This window comes from Bos grunniens, chromosome 13 (genome assembly GCF_055505025.1).
Source record: "Bos grunniens cultivar Pamir isolate PY7600 chromosome 13, Bosgru_T2T1.0, whole genome shotgun sequence".
Taxonomy (NCBI): Eukaryota; Metazoa; Chordata; class Mammalia; order Artiodactyla; family Bovidae; genus Bos; species Bos grunniens.
This window is the reverse complement of record NC_141177.1, coordinates 23,611,994-23,634,288: the sequence shown is the minus strand read 5'-3', so window position 1 is coordinate 23,634,288 and position 22,295 is coordinate 23,611,994. Positions and strand designations below refer to the sequence as shown.

The 22,295-nt window shown below is 39.4% G+C and overlaps 1 protein-coding gene across 9 annotated transcripts in view; it reads right to left on the bottom strand.

The window, feature by feature from the left end:
• RAD21L1 (RAD21 cohesin complex component like 1) overlaps positions 1-13,528 on the bottom strand; it is a 40,780-nt gene extending 27,252 nt beyond the window's left edge. For 3 of the 9 annotated variants that reach the window (XM_086332644.1, XM_086332647.1, XM_086332648.1), the window contains exons 1-5: positions 12,800-13,031; positions 10,096-10,271; positions 8,784-8,913; positions 7,100-7,193; positions 4,340-4,446 (exon numbers count right to left, since the gene is read on the bottom strand). In XM_086332644.1, coding sequence (XP_086188770.1) covers positions 4,340-4,446; positions 7,100-7,193; positions 8,784-8,913; positions 10,096-10,239 — 475 coding nt within the window. In that variant the 5' untranslated portion in view covers positions 10,240-10,271; positions 12,800-13,031. Of the gene's footprint in view, positions 1-4,339; positions 4,447-7,099; positions 7,194-8,783; positions 8,914-10,095; positions 10,272-12,799; positions 13,072-13,400 lie in introns of those variants that run through there. The other 6 variants (XM_086332651.1, XM_086332652.1, XM_086332645.1 and 3 more) reach the window with 5 other exon arrangements.
• Positions 13,529-22,295: the final 8,767 nt, after the last annotated feature.

Sequence of the window (22,295 nt, the reverse complement as noted above, 5' to 3'; positions counted from 1 at the left end):
TGAATCGCAGCACGCCAGGCCTCCCTGTCCATCACCAACTCCTGGAGTTCACCCAGACTCACGTCCATTGAGTCAGTGATGCCATCCAGCCATCTCATCCTCTGTCGTCCTCTTCTCCTCCTGCCCTCAATCCCTCCCAGCATCAGAGTCTTTTCCAATGAGTCAACTCTTCACATGAGGTGGCCAAAGTACTGGAGTTTCAGCTTTAGCATCATTCCTTCCAAAGAAATCCCAGGGCTCATCTCCTTCAGAATGGACTGGTTGGATCTTCTTACAGTCCAAGGGACTCTCAAGAGTCTTCTCCAACACCACAGTTCAAAAGCATCAATTCTTCGGTGCTCAGCCTTTTTCACAGTCCAACTCTCACATCCATACATGATCACTGGAAAAACCATAGCCTTGACTAGACGGACCTTTGTTGGCAAAGTAATGTCTCTGCTTTTGAATATGCTATCTAGGTTGGTCATAACTTTCCTTCCAAGAAGTAAGCATCTTTTAATTTCATGGCTGCAGTCACCATCTGCAGTGATTTTGGAACCCCCAAAAATAAAGTCTGACACTGTTTCCACTGTTTCCCCATCTATTTCCCATGAAGTGATGGGACCGGATGCCATGATCTTCGTTTTCTGAATGTTGAGCTTTAAGCCAACTTTTTCACTCTCCACTTTCACTTTCATCAAGAGGCTTTCGAGTTCTTCTTCACTTTCTGCCATAAGGGTGGTGTCATCTGCATATCTGAGGTTATCGATATTTCTCCCAGAAATCTTGATTCCAGCTTGTGTTTCTTCCAGTCCAGCGTTTCTCATGATGTACTCTGCATATAAGTTAAATAAGCAGGGTGACAATATACAGCCTTGACGTACTCCTTTTCCTATTTGGAACCAGTCTGTTGTTCCATGTCCAGTTCTCACTGTTGCTTCCTGACCTGCATACAAATTTCTCAAGAGGCAGATCAGGTGGTCTGGTATTCCCATCTCTTTTGGAATTTTCCAGTTTATTGTGATCCACACAGTCAAAGGCTTTGACATAGTCAATAAAGCAAAAATAGATGTTTTTCGGGAACTCTCTTGCTTTTTCCATGATCCAGCAGATGTTGGCAATTTGATCTCTGGTTCCTCTGCCTTTTCTAAAACCAGCTTGAACATCAGGAAGTTCACGGTTCACATATTGCTGAAGCCTGGCTTGGAGAATTTTGAGCATTACTTTACTAGTGTGTGAGATGAGTGCAATTGTGCAGTAGTTTGAGCATTCTTTGGCATTGTCTTTCTTTGGGATTGGAATGAAAACTGACCTTTTCCAGTCCCGTGGCCACTGCTGAGTCTTCCAAATTTGCTGGCATATTGAGTGCAGCACTTTCACGGCATCATCTTTCAGGATTTGAAAGAGCTCAACTGGAATTCCATCACCTCCACTAGCTTTGTTCGTAGTGATGCTTTCTAAGGCCCACTTGACTTCACATTCCAGGATGTCTGGCTCTAGGTCAGTGATCACACCATCTGTGCATCATATTATGTAGTGAAGTGAAGTGAAGTCACTCAGTCATGTCCGACTCTTTGCGACCTCATGGACTGTAGCCCACCAGGCTCCTCCGTCCATGGGATTCTCCAGGCAAGAATACTGGAGTGGGTTGCCATGTCTTTCTCCAGGGGATCTTCCCGACCCAGGGATCAAACCCAGGTCTCCCACATTGCAGGCAGAGGCTTTAACCTCTGAGCCACCAGGGAAGCCTGTAATAGTATCCTCTACTATATATTATGTATCATGTAGTAGAGGATACTACTACAGTCCTCATTGTACAGACAAGGAAACATCCACAGAAAGGTTTTATAACTTGCCCACAGCCATACCCTAATAAGTGATAGAGCCAGGATCTGAACCCAGCAAAGATGGTCTTCGTATCAGTGTTAGAATTCTGCCAAAATGGAGACTTATGACAAAAAATTCTTAAGACACTGACAGCAGCAGATAAAATTAACTCCCTGCTTCAAACAGACCTGCTTCCAGATTGACTGTCAGTACATGCATATACCTTCCCTTTCTTGGGTTTGAGTCTCTTGGTCCAGAAGTCTGAACCTCAGAGATGAGAATCTAGCAGTCCGAAATCCTAGAGGTTAGAGGTTGGTCCTCTCTTCCCTTCATCTAACAACCCACATTAATGCTAACTGATAAAGAAAATTATGAAATATCACTGGAAGACCCACATCTCTTCTAGAAAGAGCTAAAAAAGGCAACTTTCACTGCACTGGACTAAAGATTTGCTCAATAGAAGAGATTCTTTTCCAAAGAACTAAAAATATTGTTCTCATCTTCCAGGTACGCCTTGGTAGCCTCCAAAAGAAAAATTTGTCTTGGTCAATACAACAATAACATTTATGAACAGCACTATATTCTGAGCACTGAGCATCATGAGAACCTGAGATTACACCAAAAAATTAAGGAAACAGTCTTGGGGTCACTCTTATTTTATAATCCAGAATAGGATGAAATTATATTAAACATTTCTTAGAGGACATTAGGTTTGAGCTAGTGTTTGAAGGAGAGAAAAGTTCCTTATTGGCAGAAAGTACTGAAGGAGAAAATAAAGGACATAACTCTACGATGTTGCTAGTAATATCCAAATTTTATGAATAGGGCAGTAAGGCTCAGATGAGTTAGGCGATCTGCCCAATATCACCCAGCAAATCAACAGAGGAAGCTCAGATTCAAACCCAGGTCTGTCAGTCTACTCTGAAGATACTTTTCCCACCTTCTTGAACTGTAGAGGAAGACAGAACTGAGAACAATTAAATTGTATTGGGTGACTAGTAAGACATTTGCTTGACTGGAGCAAAAAGTCTGTATTAAGGTACAATAAAGTTAATAGAATAAAGATGATGATAAACTGGTAGAGTGCCTTGAGGATAGGCAGAAGTATCTATCAGTTAGTTATAGGGACCCAAGGCACTTAAAAGAAATGTGACGGAAAAACAAATGGAATTTGAGGACAACTGCTCTTGCACAGATGTATAAAATGTGGGAAGAGACTGAGAGACATGTCCAACTTTCTAAAAAAAAAATTGACACTGGAATGAAGCTTATAGAAAGCATAGTTAAAAGTGATCCTAAAGTTTCAGCACTGAAGAGCATTTACAGGGAAATGTACATAGAGTGTCTTAGGCAGTAAGAACCATGATTAACTCTACCAATGTGTTAGATTTCAAGGTTTGGGGTAACAGCCAGTAAGAGATGTGTGCTACTCAAAGTAGGGTCTGTGGACGGTGATGATCCACAACAGAGTAAATATACAAATTAGAGGTAAATGTTTACAAAGTTTTAACATAACATCATAGAGTAATTTTATATATGTTGGCTCTAATAACAAAAACGTGAGGCTTATTATGTTGATTTAAAATTTTTTTAAGTTTTCTAGTAATTCATTTTATTATATTTTACAAAAGTATCACTCCATGACAGATCAGAAATTGACAAAGTATAAAGTTGGTCCTTCGCCATAGCTCATTTGAGAAACACAGCTATAGATCATAAGAGTTATGGAAGAAGAGTCAGGATGAAAAGCGGAGGTTACGATGTAGCTCAAGCATTACTACCCTGACCACCCTCCTCCATCTAAGACAGGTTTAGGCCATCCTTCTCCTATGCTCACTGCTTTGAGCATTAAGAAAATTTAAGATGAATATGACACAGATCTTACCCTCATGGAGTTTTCAGAATAATACAAACCAATATAATAAATGTCATGATACAAGTCAGAGAGTGGTAAATGCCACAAAAAACAACAAATACTATAAAGTTAAATTACACCATATAACTTCAATTCGAAAATACATTAGTTTCTATTTCCCAATCAATGTATATTTAGTGTATTTCCTCCTCATTCCCAAGCTATTTTAAAACCTTGTTATTGATATCATATTTAAAAAAAATATATTTAAAAGACTCTGTATGCAGCACACATGTAAAGCCTTGTGTACATGTTAACTGTAACAACTGTTTATTTGTTTGTCTCTCTCCCAGCCTGAAGTTCCTTGAAGGCAGGAAATATTTCTTTAAACTCTGTATTGCCCAGCCTGTGATAGTATTTGACATATAGTAGATATTCAATAAATGGTTGTACACTGAGAAGGGAAATAAAGGTTAAGACTGAGTCTTGACATTTGACACCTATAGTAGAAAAAGGCAAAGATAAACTCATTGCAGGGATTAAATCTATATATCAAAAACTCATTCTACAGATAGTTCTACTGGCATAGAAGTAGCTTTGGCATTGTTTTATTTATACAACAAAAATGAAAATATAGCTGATTATGACTTGTAGTTTTAATTTCTCAAATATTCTCACCAAAGCTTCCAGCGTGGAAAAGTAGATCATTGCCATAATCTTCTCTAAGTGTGATTTCTTCTGGTTTGCTTTGGTTCTGAATAGAGCATTCTGAAACATCAATAGCACTATGGAGAAATACAAGATTGAGGGAAATGTGAACAGAACACAGTGATTCTGAAGTATACTGAAAAACAAACAAAATCCTTTAAAAAACAGGTTTTATTACAAAAATAAAGAATTTTCTCAATAGTATTACTTACAAACATTAGTTTATTATACATGCATATCGTCTTCAGGTTGTCAAATCCAACCAGCAATTCTCAATCCTTAATTTACTCACCATAATCAACAGCATTTGAAATAGATGTTCACTCCCTTCCTCATGGAACACGTTCTCCTCTTGACCTCTGCAATAACTACTGACCTCTGCTACACTAGTGTATCTTGATTTTCTTCCTGCCTCATTGGTTGCTCCTTTTCCATTTCCTTTATTAGTTCTTCCTCATCTCCCAGACTATTAACTAATAGGAATGACTTAATATTCAGTCTTCAGATTGCTCTCGTCCCCCCACTTTCTCTCCTTCCTTCCCCTCTCTTTAAAATCTACACTTATGCCTTTAGGGATCTCTTATGACTTATGGTTCAAGTTCCATCCACATATTGAGAGTCAATTTCTAGGCAGGTTGATAAGAAGTCCGGGTTCCCGGAGGAGGAGAAAGGGGTCTGAGGCTCTCAAGGAGTAGATGGGGGTTTGGAACTCTCAAGGAGGAGGAAAGGACAAACTTTTTTTCTCTACATTCCTTAGTCTTAGTCACATAAAATGTTTTTTTTCTTTAAGCCGGGAACTGATAATTACTCAGTTTAAACTCTGTACTAGGGATTATATAACAACAATGTATCCTGCTTGAGGACAGTTTCTCCTTCCTGAAAACCTTCTGACTAATCCTGATATCTTAAAATGTAAATTATGGAAGTGGGTCTAGTAGGATCTTTCTACTGTTAAATTCTAATCCTGTTATCCTAAAGTATAAATTGTGGGAGTGGGTCTGGTAAAATTTTCACAAACTTGAGACTTTCTTTTGATTTATTATAATAACTAATTAAAAAGTATATAATTCCCTTGCTGAAGACTAGTGAGTGGGGCATTCTCGGCCCCCTTCTGATGTCTATGTCAAAAGGTTTCTCTGTCCCTTTTCACTTTAATAAAACTCTGCTATACAAAAGCTCTTGAGTGATCAAGCCTGGTCCCTGGTCCCGGAAGTTAAATCTTCTTTGGAGATCACGAATCTGACACTGTTCACCGTAAGCTATCAATACTCACAACTCTCAAATATATCCCATCAAATTTATATATCCCATCAAACATCTTTCCTGAATTTCAGATTCACATATTCAACTACCTACCTGCTGTCTTGGATGTGTAACAGTCATCTCAAAACTTATGTCCAAAACCTAATTTACTTTCCTTTACCTTGCCCCTTTAAGCTTGCCATTCTCTATGCTATACTAAGTCACTTCAGTCGTGTCCGACTCTGTGCGACCCCATAGACGGCAGCCCACCAGGCTCCCTCGTGCCTGGGATTCTCCAGGCAAGAACACTGGAGTGGGCTGCCATTTCCTTCTCCTATGCATGAAAGTGAAAAGTGAAAGTGAAGTTGCTCAGTCGTGTCCGACTCTTAGCAACCCCATGGATTGCAGCCTAACAGGCTCCTCCGTCCATGGGATTTTCCAAGCAAGAGTACTGGAGTGGGGTACCATTGCCTTCTCCATGCCATTCTCTAGTTATCCTAATTTTATTAAATGGATAACTCCATTCTCATACCAGAAATCATACAGTCAACTTCACTTTTCTCTTTCTCTTAAAGCCATATCCAATCCTTAGCAAACACCATCTGGGTAAAATGAAGACTAAAAGCTGATCACAGAGACTGCCATCTCTCATCTAATTTCTTACTGCAACAATTTTTTCACAGGCTCTGTGCTTCCTCCCTTTCCCCCTTATAGTAAGTAGCCAGAGGGAAGCATGTTGAAGTCAAGTCAGATCCATTCACTTAATCTGTTCAAAACCCTCCTGTGCTCCCCATCTGAGTACAAGCCCTTATTATAGCCTACAACACCCTCTGTCATCTGCACCCCAGCTACTTCTCTGACCTCATATTCTACAACTTGGGCCTTTCATTTACTCCACTCCAGTCTCCTTGCCTCCTTGCTGTTCTTTGAACAGATCCAACACGCTCCGCCTTAGAGTTTTTTCATTTGATTTATGTGGAACTTTCTTTCCCACATTACTGAATAACTTGTTCCTTCATTTCTTTCAGGTTTCTGTTCAGAGCTTATCAGTAAAGCCTTTCTAGACCTTTCTGATACTTTATTTTGTGTTTCTCTCCATAATGTTGATCATCTCCTAGTATACTGTGTATTTACTTGTTTATTTTATTATCTGTCTCTCCCCAACTAAAACATGAGATTCATGTAACCAGGAACAGTGTTTTATTCATTGTTACCTCCTCAGTGCCTATAACAGTGCTTGGCATATGGAAGGCACTCAACAAATATTGAATGAATGACTGTACTGTTAATACTGCAAACTATATTCAGCAAACATAATGATACATTTTTGGTGTTCTACTTTGAAATTTCACACTAAATTTAAGTCTTTGTCAACTACATGAGTAATTCAGCTATTAACTATGTTCTATTCGTATTCGTGAAATCTGAAAATGTAAACAATAAATTACCAGGAAAATCAAAAGGAAGGAAAAAAATAAAATAATTTACTTCATAGTCTGGGTATCAAAATCATGAAATTCTTCGGGCAATGTGATAGTACTGTATGCTGCTTCAAAACTCTCCTTTGGAAGGTCAACCAATCCTGAAAATGAGAAAAAAAAAAAAAAAAAAGAAACAAATAAAAACCCCACATTCAATAAACTAAATCTCTACTTTCTCTCACTGGACTGTTAAGTCTCCTAACTCATTTCCCTGTATCTGCTCCTATCCCTCTTCAGTTCATTCTCTACAAAATGGCAAGTGATATATTAAATATGTAATTAGGTCAGATCACCCTCAAACTTAAAATGACTCAGTGACTTCCCTAGTGCACTTAAATAAAATTTAAATTTCTAAACAGGGCCCTGCACCCCTACAAAATCTGTAGGCATGATCTAACAACACTTTGCGCTACTCACTCTACTCCAAACGTACAGGTCTTTTTGCTCTTTGAATGAGTCAAGCACTTTACTACCTCAAGACCTTTGTTCCTGCAGTTCCCTCTGCCCAGAATGCTAGTCCTTTAGGGATGTCTTATATGGCTGGATACTTCTCATTCTTCAAGTCTAAGCTTAAATTCTATCTACTCAGAAATGCTTTTCCCAACTTGCCTAACTAAAATACATGTCTGTTATTTTCTGTGGTAGTACTCTTTATATTCCTTCATAGCACAATCTATAATTATTATAATAATTTTAAAAATATCTTTTTCATTATCTGATTTCCTCACTAGGCCAAAAGGGACACTGTCTTGTCTTTGTACACCAGAACCTAACATAGTGTTTCACACAAAGTATGAGCTCAATAAATATTTATGGAATATATAAGTGAACCACATTTGATATGACTATAACTCTATCTAGAGGTTCTACAAATATTTTAAATAAAGAAAAAAAACAAACCTTGTCAATCTTGACTCACCAATACTAATTGAGGGAACACTATTTACATGGGACTGAGACAAGTACTATAAGTGATTCAGAAAATAAATATCACAAAGATATTGCCTTCAAGGAGCTTGCAGACTGGTGTGAGAGGCAAGGTCTGTACTTAAATAAACGTAATACAAGGTGGAAAATTATGAAAGTGGTAAAATTAAAATTAAATTAAAAGTTGAAGACATTCTATGTATGACACATATAAATCTCGAGCACTTTGGGATGCCTCGAGATTTTCTATAATATTTCATAAACAGTGTGCTACTTAAGAGTCTTCAGAATTCTGAAAACAATGACAATTATTGATACCTAGGTTCTATCAATACATTATTTCTAATTTATCTCATAAAGGCAAAAACAGATATGGCAAACAAAGAAACCCATTAAAACTGAATATCAGAGTTTCTTATACAACTGTGGTAGCTTTAAATATATTTCTTATACAACTGTGGTAGCTTTAAATATATTTATTATACAACTGTGGTAGCTTTAAATATATTTCTTATGTAAATATGCAAGAACATTTCAAGTTTTTGAAAGTATAACCTCTTGCCGGATTTTACACAGTAAAAGAGCAGGGAAAATAATATAATTTGTTCTTAACCATGGAAACTAAGTTTCAGTCAAAAGGAAGTTTTCCATTCATTATACCCACCCTGGAATCATAGAGTATCAACAATTAAAAGAGCCCACCCAAACTAAAAATGCAAAAGGGAAAAAAAAACAAGTGAGACAAATCAATATCACACTTATACCTGGGCGAAATGTCATCTTCATTTTAAGCAAGGCTTCACTGCAATCTGCCAAAAGATATTTTGCCTTCCTATTATAGATTCGAACAACTCCCAAAAGAAGGTGTCCTGAAGTTCGCAGTGCAATTTTCACCTTTCAATAATTTTAAAAGTATTAGAATATTAAAAATTAGATTTATAAACTCTGTTCTCTGAAAATTATAAAATCATAAGAATTTCTTCTCTTTAAAAAGCAGATATTTTGTATTCTTATTTAAAGTAAATCATTTAACTTTTACCTTGTAAAATGATTAACTTTTTTATTCAGTGAAGATAATCTAATGTGGCATTTAAATGAAATATGCTATTGTTGATTTTATGAAAACAACATAAACTTTGGAGTCAGGCAGACTTGTGTTCAAGCCTTGGCTCAGTTGCTGAGGCTGTCATTTAACCTTCCTGAATTTCAATTTACTAATAATGACTACAATTTATTATACACTTGTTTTGTGCCAGGAATTATCCTAAGAGCTTTTCATATATCAATTTATTTAATTTTGACAACAACTTCTATTTACAGAAGAAAAAACTGAGACTCTGACGTGATAAACAGCATGCCTAAGTAACAAAACTATTAAGCGATGGTGCAGAAATTAAATTTGACCAACTCAGAAGTTCATGCTCTTAAATACCACATTCACTGAGGTTAAGCAAACTAAAAAAAATTAAAGTCTAGCCTAGTGCCTGGCACATGGTAAGTTTTCAATATATAATTGAATATATATTATATATTGAATATTATATATTGAATATATAATCCATAATTCATCCTCTTAAGAAGAAAAATACCTAACCTATACAAATATTAAAATAATATTTTAATGCAAATTCTAGTAACTTGTAACTATTTTATAATGGATATAGTGCTTTGTTTAATGAAGTTTTCACATATATTTTTATTTATACTCAATCCTCCTTTCCTTCTACTCTCCCTATTTATTTACTCATTATTTTTCTAAGAAATATTCACTCGGTACCTACTATGTATATAATATTTTGTTAGCGAATAAGAAACAATCACAAAATAGTTATAAAGCATGGCCTTTATCCTTCAGGATCCAATCTATTTATGATAAACATATTAAAAAGTTAATTACCAACAGAAACCAATATATGTTTATTTTCAGATGATAAATGCTTAGGAATTAAAAAAAAAGAAGACCATTTGAGTAGTAAAACTTCCTAGGAAATACATTGCATGGTATAATGTCTTTTAATTCCTTTCCTCTCCTTAAGTCAAAGTAAATACATCCTATAATTTTAATCAATAACATACCTTAGGAGAAAGAATTTTTTCAATGGTTATCTCTAGATTACATTCAAATACATGGGCCTTTGTGAGTTTCTTCTCCCAGTGAGCTGCAAGCCAGATTTTGGCCAATGGCCCTCGCTTACTCATAAGCACATGTGTGTAGAACATGTTGCCTGTATTCCTTAGTAATATTTAATGAACTAGAGAGAATATGAAAAGATATTTAAATTTGAATATAAAACACTTTTAGTGCTATTTTACAGTAAGCAAAACCATTTCTCATTAATTCTATAACATTAACTTCTAATAGATTACTCAATTAAAATTACTTTCTTATAAAAATAAACTGCTTTAAAATACAAAACTATAAACTAATGACAGAACTCTATTAATAAACTGTGTACAGCACCTGGTTTAAATGTATTCTGATCACTGAGCACTTCTTACATTTTACATATACTATATAAAGGTTTTGAATTCTAAGAGCTTGGCAGGCTACAGTCCATAGGGTTGCAAAGAGTCGGACAAGCAACTTAGCATACACACATGGTCAAATAAATAGAGAAGGAAGACTAGGGGGGAATAAAAAATAGGAAATGGAAATAGGGGGAAAGCAACAGAATAACACAGGTGGAAAAAACTAAGAAAAGCAAACACACACACACACACAGAAGTCACTCAGTCGTGTCCGACTCTTTGCGACCCCATGGATTATAGCCCACCAGGCTCCTCGGTCCATGGGATTTTCCAGGCATGAATACTGGGGCGGGTTGCTGTTTCCTTCTCCAAAAGCAAACACAGGTAACCACTTTTCTAAAACTTGAGTTTGCGAAGTGTCAGATCATTGATTTATATCCAGGTATTGAATTCCTTTGTTTTCTTTAAGATACTATGGTTTACTCAATGATGTATTAATTTATGAAGCTAAAATAATGGAAATCCAAAGGACCATAAAGTAGAAAAATTAAGAAAACAAGAGACTATAGAAAAAGAATCAGAAGAGAAGAACAAAAAAGAATCGGATTTAAATGTTTTGAAATAAGAATGGTAAAAGAAAACCTTCACTTAAAGGTAAAAAATGTATGCTGCTGCTGCTAAGTTGCTTCAGTCGTGTCCAACTCTGTGTGACCCCATAGACGGCAGCCCACCAGGCTCCCCCGTCCCTGGGATTCTCCAGGCAAGAACACTGGAGTGGGCTGCCATTTCCTTCTCCAATGCATGAAAGTGAAAAGTGAAAGTGAAGTCGCTCAGTCCTGTCCGCCCCTCAGCGACCCCATGGACTGCAGCCTTCCAGGCTCCTCCATCCATGGGATTTTCCAGGCAAGAGTACTGGAGTGGGGTGCCATTGCCTCGTACATTTCTACAAACTGTACTATTCTCAGTAACATCATAAGGCTCCATTATTAGCAAAGGAATGTCAGGACACCTTGACTGACTTACAAAGAATCAAGTTATTGCTTACGTATAAATAATCTTAACCTACCACTAGAAAAGCACCCTTTTGCTTCTTACTTAAAGTTCCAATAAAAGGGAAAACTGAACCAAAATAAATACAAAAACAAAATCAGCCACAGAATTAAAAACTTAGGTGATCAATGCCACTTCCACCGCAAGAAATCACTGGACCCAAAACAAATGTGATTATGCAATCTACCAAACCACATTTCTCAATGGGTGGGCTAAAGATTTTAATGTGTATGGCCTTTGTCTGCCTTGGCTCCACTGTCTTCCTTTTTAATCTGTGTGTTTGGTATCTTGGAATAAATTCCAGTTTGTCCTTTTCAATTGCTCCCACGTGTATGATTATTAGTAAACTTAAAAGAAAAAAAAAAAAAACCTGTGATTTAGTATTCCTGAGACATTGATTTTCTCGAGCCTCCAATCCCCCATCCCCCACAAAATCCACAGCTCCCCCCGCCCCGGCCCAAATCCCTCACAAAAGTCCCAATGTCCTGAGAGTTAGTTATTTGTAGGTTGAATTGAGTTCATGCAACCTATAGCTAGGGAAAGAAAAGTGTTAGTCACTCAGTCGTGTCCGACTGTTTACGACTCCATGGACTGTAGCCCGCCAGGCTCCTCTGCCCATGGAATGTTCCAGGCAAGAACACTGGCATGGGTTGCCATTTCCTTCTCCAGGGGATCTTCCTGACACAGGGATCGAACCCAGGTCTCCCGCATTGCAGGCGGATTCTTCACTGTCTCAGCGACCAGGGAAGCCCAACGTAAAGCTAAGGATAGTATTAATACGTGGTAGTAGAAGCCAGGGAGTGGGCTTAATTCGTGGGAAGGGGTCCCTGGTGAGGAGTGAGGGCGGTGGGCGAAGGGGAGCTTTAGGGCAGGATGAAGGGGCAGAAAGTGGACGCTCGGGGGTGGTGGGGGAAGAGCCATGAAGGGTACTCCTTCCGGGGAGCGAGAAGGAGGGAGGGGAGAGGAATGGAAGGCCCTGGGGTTGGGTGGGGGTAGGGGTGTGAGGAGAAGACAACGAGCATCAAGGACACGGACGTCTAGGGCTTCCTCCACACACGATTCCTCAGAGTTGAAGGCCCGAGGCTCAGAGGGAGACATTGAGGCTGAGGGGTGACCGCAAGCGCCCGTTTCCTCTCCTCAGAGGGTCCCTCAGGGCTCGCGCCAGTGAGGAGCCTGGCAAGGCCACTTGTGGGGATGAAGGTGGCCGTGGCCCCCGTGACCCAGCGAGCCTCCAGTCCCCGGATCCCACCCAGCGCCCTACTTCCAGCGCCGGGTCTGAGGCGAGACAAGCCGAAACAGGGCCTGGAGGAGGAGTCGCCGGGTCTGCGAGGTCGATCCTAGACGCTCAGCTCGCAGATCTGGTAGGCTTCAGGGAGAGCCCGGCAGGGCGATGGGCGGGGCGAGGCAGCGGGTTGGGGCGGGGTAAGGGGCGGGGCCACTGAGTGACAGGGCCCCCAAACTGGGGCGGGGAGAGGGGAGGGGCATCTGGGAACGGGGCGGGGCAGTGGGCAGGAGCAGGCCTGGGGGCGGGGCGGCAGAAGTGGGCGGGGTTAATGCTCGGGCCACAGGGAGTGCAGGAGGCAAAGGACTGGGTAGGGGAGGGAACCCCGGACCGGGGCGGGGATGGAGCGGCAGGGCGTGCAGTTTTCCACCTGGGGCTTGCTCGTGGAGCTCACTGCTCAGGCACCTGGTCCCTACAGAATAATTGTGTTAGGTGGTAATGTCTAACCCCTCTGCCTGGCCTCTGAACGTCACTAGAATGGAGTTTTCCACTTATGAGCGAGGGGCTCCCTGGAGAAGTTATTTAATCTCTTTAATTTCAGTTTCTCTCACCTGTAAATTGGAAATGATAATGAAAGTACCTGTGCCATGGGATATTGTAAGAGATGAGTGAGATGAAGCATGTAAAGAGCCTGCTGCTGCTAAGTCACGTCAGTCGTGTCCGACTCTTTGTGACCCCGTAGACGGCACCCAACAGGCTCCTCTGTCCCTGGGATTCTCTAGGCAAGAATACTAGAGTGGGCTGCCATTTCCTTCTCCAATGCACGAAAGAGAAAAGTGAAAGTGAAGTCACTCAGTCATGTCCGACTCTTAGTGACCCCATGGACTGCAGCCTACCAGGCTCCTCCGTCCATGGGATTTTCCAGGCAAGAGCACTGGAGTGGGATGCCATTGCCTTCTCCGTGTAAAGAGCCTAACAATCATAAATGCTCAGTAAATATTCAGTTCAGTTCAGTCGCTCAGTCGTGTCCTACTCTTTGCGACCCCATGGACTGCAGCAAGCCAGGCCTCCCTGTCCATCACCAACTCCTGGAGTTTACTGAAACTCCTGCCCATTGAGTCGATGATGCCATCCAACTATCTCATCCTCTGTCCTCCCCTTCTCCTCCCGCCTTGAATCTTTCCCAGCATCAGGGTCTTTTCCAACGAGTCAGTTCTTTGCATCAGATGGCCAAAGTATTGGAGTTTAAGCTTCAGCATCAGTCCTTCCAATGAACATTCAAGACTGATTTCTTTTAGGATGGACTGGTTGGATCTCCTTGCAGTCCGAGGGATTCTCAAGAGTCTACTCCAATATCACAGTTCAAAAGAATCAATTCTTCAGCGCTCAGCTTTCTTTATAGTCTGTTGAGTCCGGCTCCACAAGCAGGGTTTCCGAAAGTGTGATGCGAGCGGGAGACTGAGAAACAAGACACAAGAGTTCAGTGAAAGGCGAGGATCAGGGGACCAACACCGCTCCCAGGTGAAGGTGCCGAAACTGAATCCGTGCTGGCTTTGCTATACTCTCAGCCGCGAAGGAAGGGATGTGCAGGGGCTTAAGCAATAACTCATGTGGCCTTCAGGGCAAAGAACAAAGTGATCATTAACCTTTCGGTAAACAAGAAACAGTAATCAGTAACAAATCAGTAACTAAGACTAATATTCTTATCTATAGATTTCCTCCAGATACGAAAAACATATGACTCTGAGAGGCCAGATGGGAAACAGTCTGGGGTTGGTTTCCCGTCCCCAGGATCATATCTTGTTTTCAAGATTATGAACTGTTCCCTCTGGACTTGTTCCAAGAGTCCCATGCCTTAAAGCATCCAGTTTATCAATAATTATAAATTCCTTCTGTGGCCCTCACCGGGGTCTGCTTTTCTTCTATTCTTCCTGTCTCCTACATCTCCCCCTTTTTGATTTTCCACATGATGAGAAATGGTGAGAAATGCTAGTTGCTGTTGTTGGCTTAGTTGTCTCTTGATTGTTCTTCTCCAGTCTGCAGAAACACAAACACATAATTAATAGCATTCCCATAACCAGAGCAATTCCATATCCAAATGTTTTGATCTGTTTTAAGGGATTAAGAAAAGAAAGATTGTCAGCAACTTATCAAGAAAATCTGATCCAGTAATTACATCGAGATGTTTATTAAAAGCTTTTAATATATCTTGTTGTAAGTCTTGAATATCTACAGAAATATTACCTTGGTTCAATAGATGTTGTTTAACTTTATCCCAATTGAATTGTGTCTTATTATATTTGTAAGCTGTTACACAAAAGGAAGTATAGTTCCAATCACATTTTAGTCTCATCTGTTTTTGTAAACTGACCGGTTGATCTCCTAATAAAATAACAGATTGTTGAAGGTTGGCCACTTGGAGGCCAACTCTCCATCAGTTTTTTGTTGAGTGGTCCAAAGGACGTCGGCATCCTAAGCCATTCTTGTATAAAATGAACTGTTTGTATAGACTGGTGAAGAGCCACTCCGGCTATGGCTACCGTAGTGGTAATAGCTATCTATAGTGCCTACTGCTGCTGCTGCTGCTAAGTTGCTTCAGTTGTGTCCGACTCTGTGCGACCCCATGGACTGCAGCCAACCAGGCTTCTCCGTCCATGGGATTCTCCAGGAAAGGACACTGGAGTGGGTTGCCATTTCCTTCTCTAATGCATGAAAGTGGAAAGTGAAAGTGAAGTCGCTCAGTCATGTCCAACTCTTAGCGACCCCATGGACTGCAGCCTTCCAGGCTCCTCTGTCCATGGGATTTTCTAGGCAACAGTACTGGAGTGGGGTGCCATTGCCTTCTCCCCTATAGTGCCTAAGATGGTAGCAATTAGCAATCCCAGAAAACATTTAATATGTTTAAGATTTTACAATATTCCTTCAATAGCATATAATGTAGGGCTTTCTTGCCAAGGTCATTGTAAATCAACTTGAACCCATATGCCAGTTCTGGTTTTAAGAATATAAATACTTTGCCAACTTTCATTAAAAGGAATGGTGTTACTTATACATGTATAAAATGAACAATTAAGACATGTTATTAATCCCAAATTGGGATCATATTTTGCTGGTCCAGTCATAAAAACAAAAGGAATTCTTACACAAGTTTGAATAGTGTGGGTAGAGTTTTTTGTAAAGTTAAAGGTAGCTTTTGGGTAATTTAAAATATATTCAGTATATCCTCCATTCCAAGCGATTAGTTTTTTTCTAAGCCATGGGTATGTTCCATATTTCATTATGAATAGGGTAATGATCTAAACGAGGCATGGAGGGGCAAATCCTGCCCCATGCCATATGAGGGATTGACTACCATAAGTAATAAGGGCCTTATTTTTATATACCCATGGGGAAGACACTTTAGATTCTTTAAGTTTAGGGGTTCCTCGGGGTCCCCAATTGATAATGGAGCTTTCTGTAACATTTAATAATAAGTGACCTTCTGATCCCTTACATAATTTCCATTGTATCCAATTTTCAATACCATGGCTAATTTCAGCAATACAATCATGAAGGTCAGGTGGATTCATCATGCTGGAAGTTTCCTCCTTTTCTAAAAAAGTAAGAGCAGTTAAGAGAAAGAAGGAAGTCTTACTATCATTTGATTCTTTGATGACTGACAGCCATTTTTGATATCCTGTTTTAAGACAAATACTTCCAAAACCAATACAAATAGCAGTGGCATTGGAGCCAACAGTATAATTTACCAACTGACAACCTTCTTCTTCCTTTTTAGTAGGAAGATTTTGATCATATGGTCCGGGGAGCCAGGCAGAATCATTTACGAATAAAGGGACTGGTGAATCTTCCAGAGTCACAGGTCTCAGCGGGGGAGGATTAGGTATGTAAGTCCAATAGTGATGACTATCTATAGCTTGTGTACTTACCGCCATGGTCAGCAAAGTGACCATAGCCAAGAACAGGTTGTCTGGTGTTTCTGGCAGTCTTCTTCTATGTACCATCTTCTCTGCCTCTAGAGATAGTTTCTCTATCTGTCCCCAAGTTGGCAAAGGTGCTTCTTGGGTTATTTTTGATAGAGATAGTCCAGGATTAAGGATCAGCAGTGACATGGCTCCAAGCCGGGGGGTCAAACAGTGGGTCTATATCAAAGTAGGTCCTCTTCTTTCCAGGGCCGGATTTTTCATTTTGGGATCCACCGATGTTCAACTTCTTCTGTTAAAATAAGAGCATAACCTCATCCTTGTTTAAGTAAAATCCCCTTTTCCAACTCTTATTGTCTTTCCGTAAGACTTGTTGAGTTTGTTGTAAGGTTACTTTTTTAGAAAGCAAATCATTAGCAGTTTGATTATTTGTCCAATTTTTTATGTTTAGGGAGTCCCATGTGAGCAAAGCTTGTTTGAAGTGAGAGACCCACTGATTTGCAGTTTGTCCTGTATGATGTGATGTACATATTCCAAAATAAGTGTCAATAGACCCATGGACTACTCCAGCATTGCCAAATGTGTTACATCAGTTTGCCAAATATCATTGGGAAATAATCCCTGTGGGTTAACACCTTCGGGCAATGTCGGAGTAGAATTAACTTGTTGACAGGAAGGACAATGAGATACAATATCTTTAGCTTGTTGACAAGTCAACTGAAATTTATGTTATAGTCCTTTAACTTTTAAGTGTGTTAGTTCGTGAAATTGTGATGAGAAAGAAATGAAATGAGTTTAGTGTCAGTAGTATTGTTTCCTTCTGCTAAAGCTCCTGGAAGTTGTGAATGTGATCGAATATGAGTAATATAAAAAGGATTGTTTCTATAAAAAATAGCATTTGGTAATTGATTAAACAGTTGAATAATAGGCAGATTAGAGTTAGGTATTGTTACAGTCTCGATTACAGAAGTAACCTTGACAGCATATTGTGAATCAGAAACAATGTTAACAGGTTCTTTAATATCCAATAATACAGTGTAAATAGCTTCTAACTCAGCCTGTTGTATAGAAGGATATTTGGATTGCCAAATCTTCAGTAGGACCAAAATAACCTGTTTTGAGGTCCTTATCTGCATCAGTAAAATAGGTGACAGCATTGTGAATAGGCTCTATTTTTCTTATTTTAGGGAGAATGTATTTTAAGAAAATTGATTAACTTAGAAGAAGGGTAGTGGCAATCAATGTCACCAATAAAATCAGAAAGAGCAATTTGCCATTCAATATTTTGAATATATAAATGTTCAATTTGTGTTTTAGAAAATGGTACTATTATAGTCTTTGGATCGTAACCCGACAATTGTTGATTACGAGTTCTCATGTTAAATATTAACTTGTTAACCACATCAACATAAGTAGTCAATAAACTTAGTTTGTTTATGATGCAAAAAGACCCATTCAATTATAGCTTCTGTTTGCCAGATTATTCCTGTGGGAGAATATGGAGTGGGCATAATTAAGGCTGTTATAGGCTGATTTAATTCTACCCTAGTCAAATGTTGACTTTGAATTGCCTGATTAATTTGTTGTATTTCTATTTTGGCTTCATGGGTTAGAGACCGAGGACTTTTTAATTCATTATCTCCTCGTAATATATTAAATAGATTTTTAAAGGCATAATTAGGAATACGTAAGGTTGGACGAAGGCAGTTAATATCACTTAATAATTTTTGAAAATTATTTAAAGGTTTTAATTGGTCAATTTGAATCTGTGTTTTTTTGTGGAGATAGTGTTTCTATTTAATGTATAACCCAAATAATGATAAGGAGCTTCAATTTGAACTTTATCTGCTGTAATAATTAATCCATACAATTCTAAAATCTTTTGGGTTTCTAAGAATATTTGTTGAAGAATTTTCTTATCAAAGTATGCTAATAAAATATCATCCATATAATGAATAATATAGGCTTGTGGATATTTTTCTCTAATTAAACATAAAGGCTCATTTATAAGGTGTTGACACAAGGTGGCGCTGTTCATCATTCCTTGTGGCAAAACAGTCCAGTGATATCGCTGACTAGGGCCTTTATTATTAATATTGGGAATAGTAAAAGCAAAATTTTGGAGCATCATTATGATTTAATGGGATAGTGAAAAAACAATCTTTTAGATCAGTGATAATAATTTTCCATCACTTTGGAATCATAGCGGGAGAAGGGAGTCCAGGTTGTAATACTCTCATGGGTTCCATAACAGCATTGATTTTTCTTAAATCTGTAAGCATTCTCCATTTACCTGATTTCTTTTTAATCAGAGACCGGTGAATTCCAAGGGCTAGTAGTTTCTACTATATGTCCTAATTTTAATTGTTCTTCTACTAGCGTTTGTAAGGCTTCGATTTTTTCTTTTGATAAAGGCCACAGTTCCACCCATATAGGTTTATCTGAAAGCCATTTTATTTTTAATGCAGTCTTTGGAACAGTGGCCCCTAGGCTAAATTTTGAGGAGTACTAGGGTGAAGTCCCATATTAGTCATAATTTGTTTTGTCTGAGACATTATGGGAGGTATTGTAACATAAGCTCCCTATTGCATAAGTAAATCACGGCCCATAAGTTAATAGGAATATCAGTGACCAATGGTTGAAGCCTAACAGTTTGTTGATCGGGCCCCTGGCAACACACAGGGCATGCACTCTGAGCTATATTGCTCATTGTTCCTATTCCAGTAATAATTGTAAGAACTTGTTGTAACTGCCAGGATTGAGGCCAGTGTTTAGAGGCAATGATAGAAACATCTGCCCCTGTGTCCACAAGTCCAGGGAATTGCCTTCCCATAATTTTTATTTCTAATTTTGGTCTTTCATCTGTAACAAAAATTTGCCAAAATACTTGTTTTCCTGTACTTCCAAATTCCCCTATTCTCTTTTTAGGAGAATTTAATTTTATATAAGGTAATAATAACAATTGAGCAGTTTGATCTCCCTTAGATATTTGATAGGGAACATCGGGTTGTAGCATTGTAAGTATTTCTCCTTCAAAATCTTCATCTATTATTCCTATCTGAACTTCGACCCCCTTTAAAGTGAGATGGCTTCTTCTTATTATTAAACCAACAGTATTTTTAGGGAGGGGTCCCCAGATGTCAGTTGGTATTTTATATATTCCCATACAGGGCATTACTACTAAATTTTCTAAGGCTGGTATGTCTAATGCTGTGCTCCCTGATGTTGCGGGGAGTAAGTCATGAACTGATTGTTTTCTTGAGGTTGAGCTGGGAAGGCAAAGGGAACTGTGTTCCAAGTGCCTGCACTGTTTTTCGGGCCCCGAGCCAGGCTCCAATTCCCGTTTCCTGACAAGGGAGTCCCGTCTTTATGAAATTTTGACCTACATTGATTTGCCCAGTGATTTCCCTTATGGCATTTTGGGCATAATCCTGGAGTCTTGATATCATTTTTTATCTTTTTAAAATTTCCTCCTTTACAGTCTTTTTTAATGTGTCCTAATTTTCCACATTGGTGACATCTCATATCCGTCTTTTTATTAGCCTTAGACAATGCTTGAGCCAGGAGTTGCATTTTATATGGTTCTGACCCAATATCCTGGCAAACTTTAAGATATTCTTCTAGAGGGGCACCCTGTGCTTTGAGAGGCTGAATCGCCTTTTTGCATTCTGAGTTAGCATTGTCATAAGCAAGAACTTGCATCAGCAAATCTCTCAAACCAGGCTGTGAGACTGTTTTGTTCAAATTTTGATGTAGCCTGGTGATAAAATCTACAAAAGGTTCCGCATTTGATTGTTTAATTTGGGTAAACGAAACCGAGGCTTGTCGGGGTGGATTTATTCTCTCCCAGGCTTTTAAACGTATCATTCTCACTTGAGTAAGTAATTGATCATTAAATTATAACTGAGTTTGGATGCCAAAATTTCCTCTGCTACCCATTAATTGACCAAGCGTTATATTAACTGGCCGGTTGGCAGTCGCATTTCTGTGAGCTTGTTGATTTGCCTCATCTTGCCACCGGGTCCTAAATTGTAAAAATTCTGAGGTGGATAGGCAAGTTCTGGCTATCACTTCCCAATCACAAGGAATTAACCGGTCAACTTGTGAAAGTCCCTGAATTAGTCCCATGGTATAAGGAGAATTAGTTCCATATTGGGTACATGCCTGTTTTATCTCCCTTATAGTTTTAAATGGTATGGCTGTTACAATCGTAATGCATTCCTCCTTGTGGGAATTGAGGATATGGTGGGATTTGAGTTACAGCCACGGGGAGAACTAAAGCGTCTTTATCCCCCTGCATACGAACCCCTTTTTGTAAAGGCATCATTTTACTAGGCACGGTTATCTGTGGTTTAAAAGCAAATCCATCATCCCAAGGGGTTTCAGGATTGAAAGGGGGAGGCTCAACCAGAGGTGCAGTCGGACGAGCGAGCAAGATCTGTTCTTGACTTCTGTCATTCTTTTGGCTCTTATTTTTCATTTTTGTTGATTGCTTCTCTTCCTCATCACCAATGTTATCATATAAATTCATTTCTTCCATTTGTTCTTGTAATTGTTCTGTAGAATCCCCTGAATCCGAGCCTTTGGATTGCAGTGGTCCCTAAAGCTGTGCTAATAAGATTCCCTACTGACCATACAGACAAAGGAATCTTTTCCCCAGCGTGGGAAGGCACAGCGCAGGCAACGCGTAACTTCTTGCCATTCCTCATACCTCAAAGTCCCTCTGTCTGGAGCTAGCCAGTAGCAATATTTTTCCGTGGCATAAAACAATTCTTTAAAAGAGGATTGAGATATCTCAACCTCCGAACTAACAAAGTTTTTAACACTTGCATACAGTCACTATGCTTAGAAGGATTTCGCCCCATTGTTACCCTGATTGACAAATTCGCAGGCGTGTGCTTACCAAGGTTCGTTCCTCGTCTGAGCTGGCCGGATTTCCCTGAGTTCTCCGCCGCCAGGAGCGTAGCCTCGAGGCTGGTTTCACTTTCAGTTCCCTGTTCAGTCCAGCTCGACAAACAGGGTTTCCGAAAGCGAAAGCGGGATACAGCGGCGGAGAATGAGAAACAAGACACAAGAGTTCAGTGAAAGGCGAGGATCAGGGGACCAACACCGCTCCCAGGTGAAGGTGCCGAAACTGAATCCGTGCCGGCTTTGCTATACTCTCAGCCGCGAAGGAAGGGATGTGCAGGGGCTTAAGCAATAACTCATGTGGCCTTCAGGGCAAAGAACAAAGTGATCATTAACCTTTCGGTAAACAAGAAACAGTAATCAGTAACAAATCAGTAACTAAGACTAATATTCTTATCTATAGATTTCCTCCAGATACGGAAAAACATGTAACTCTGAGAGGCCAGTTGGGAAACAGTCTGGGGTTGGTTTTCTGCCTCCAGGATCATATCTTATTTTCAAGATTATAAACTGTTCGCTCTGGACTTGTTCCAAGAGTCCCATGCCTTAAAGCATCCAATTTATCAATAATTATAAATTCTGTGGCCCTCACCTGGGCCTGCTTTTCTTCTGTTCTTCCTGTCTCCTACAATAGTCCAACTCTGACATCCATACATGACTACTGGAAAAACCATAGCTTTGACTACACGGACCTTTGTTGGCAAAGT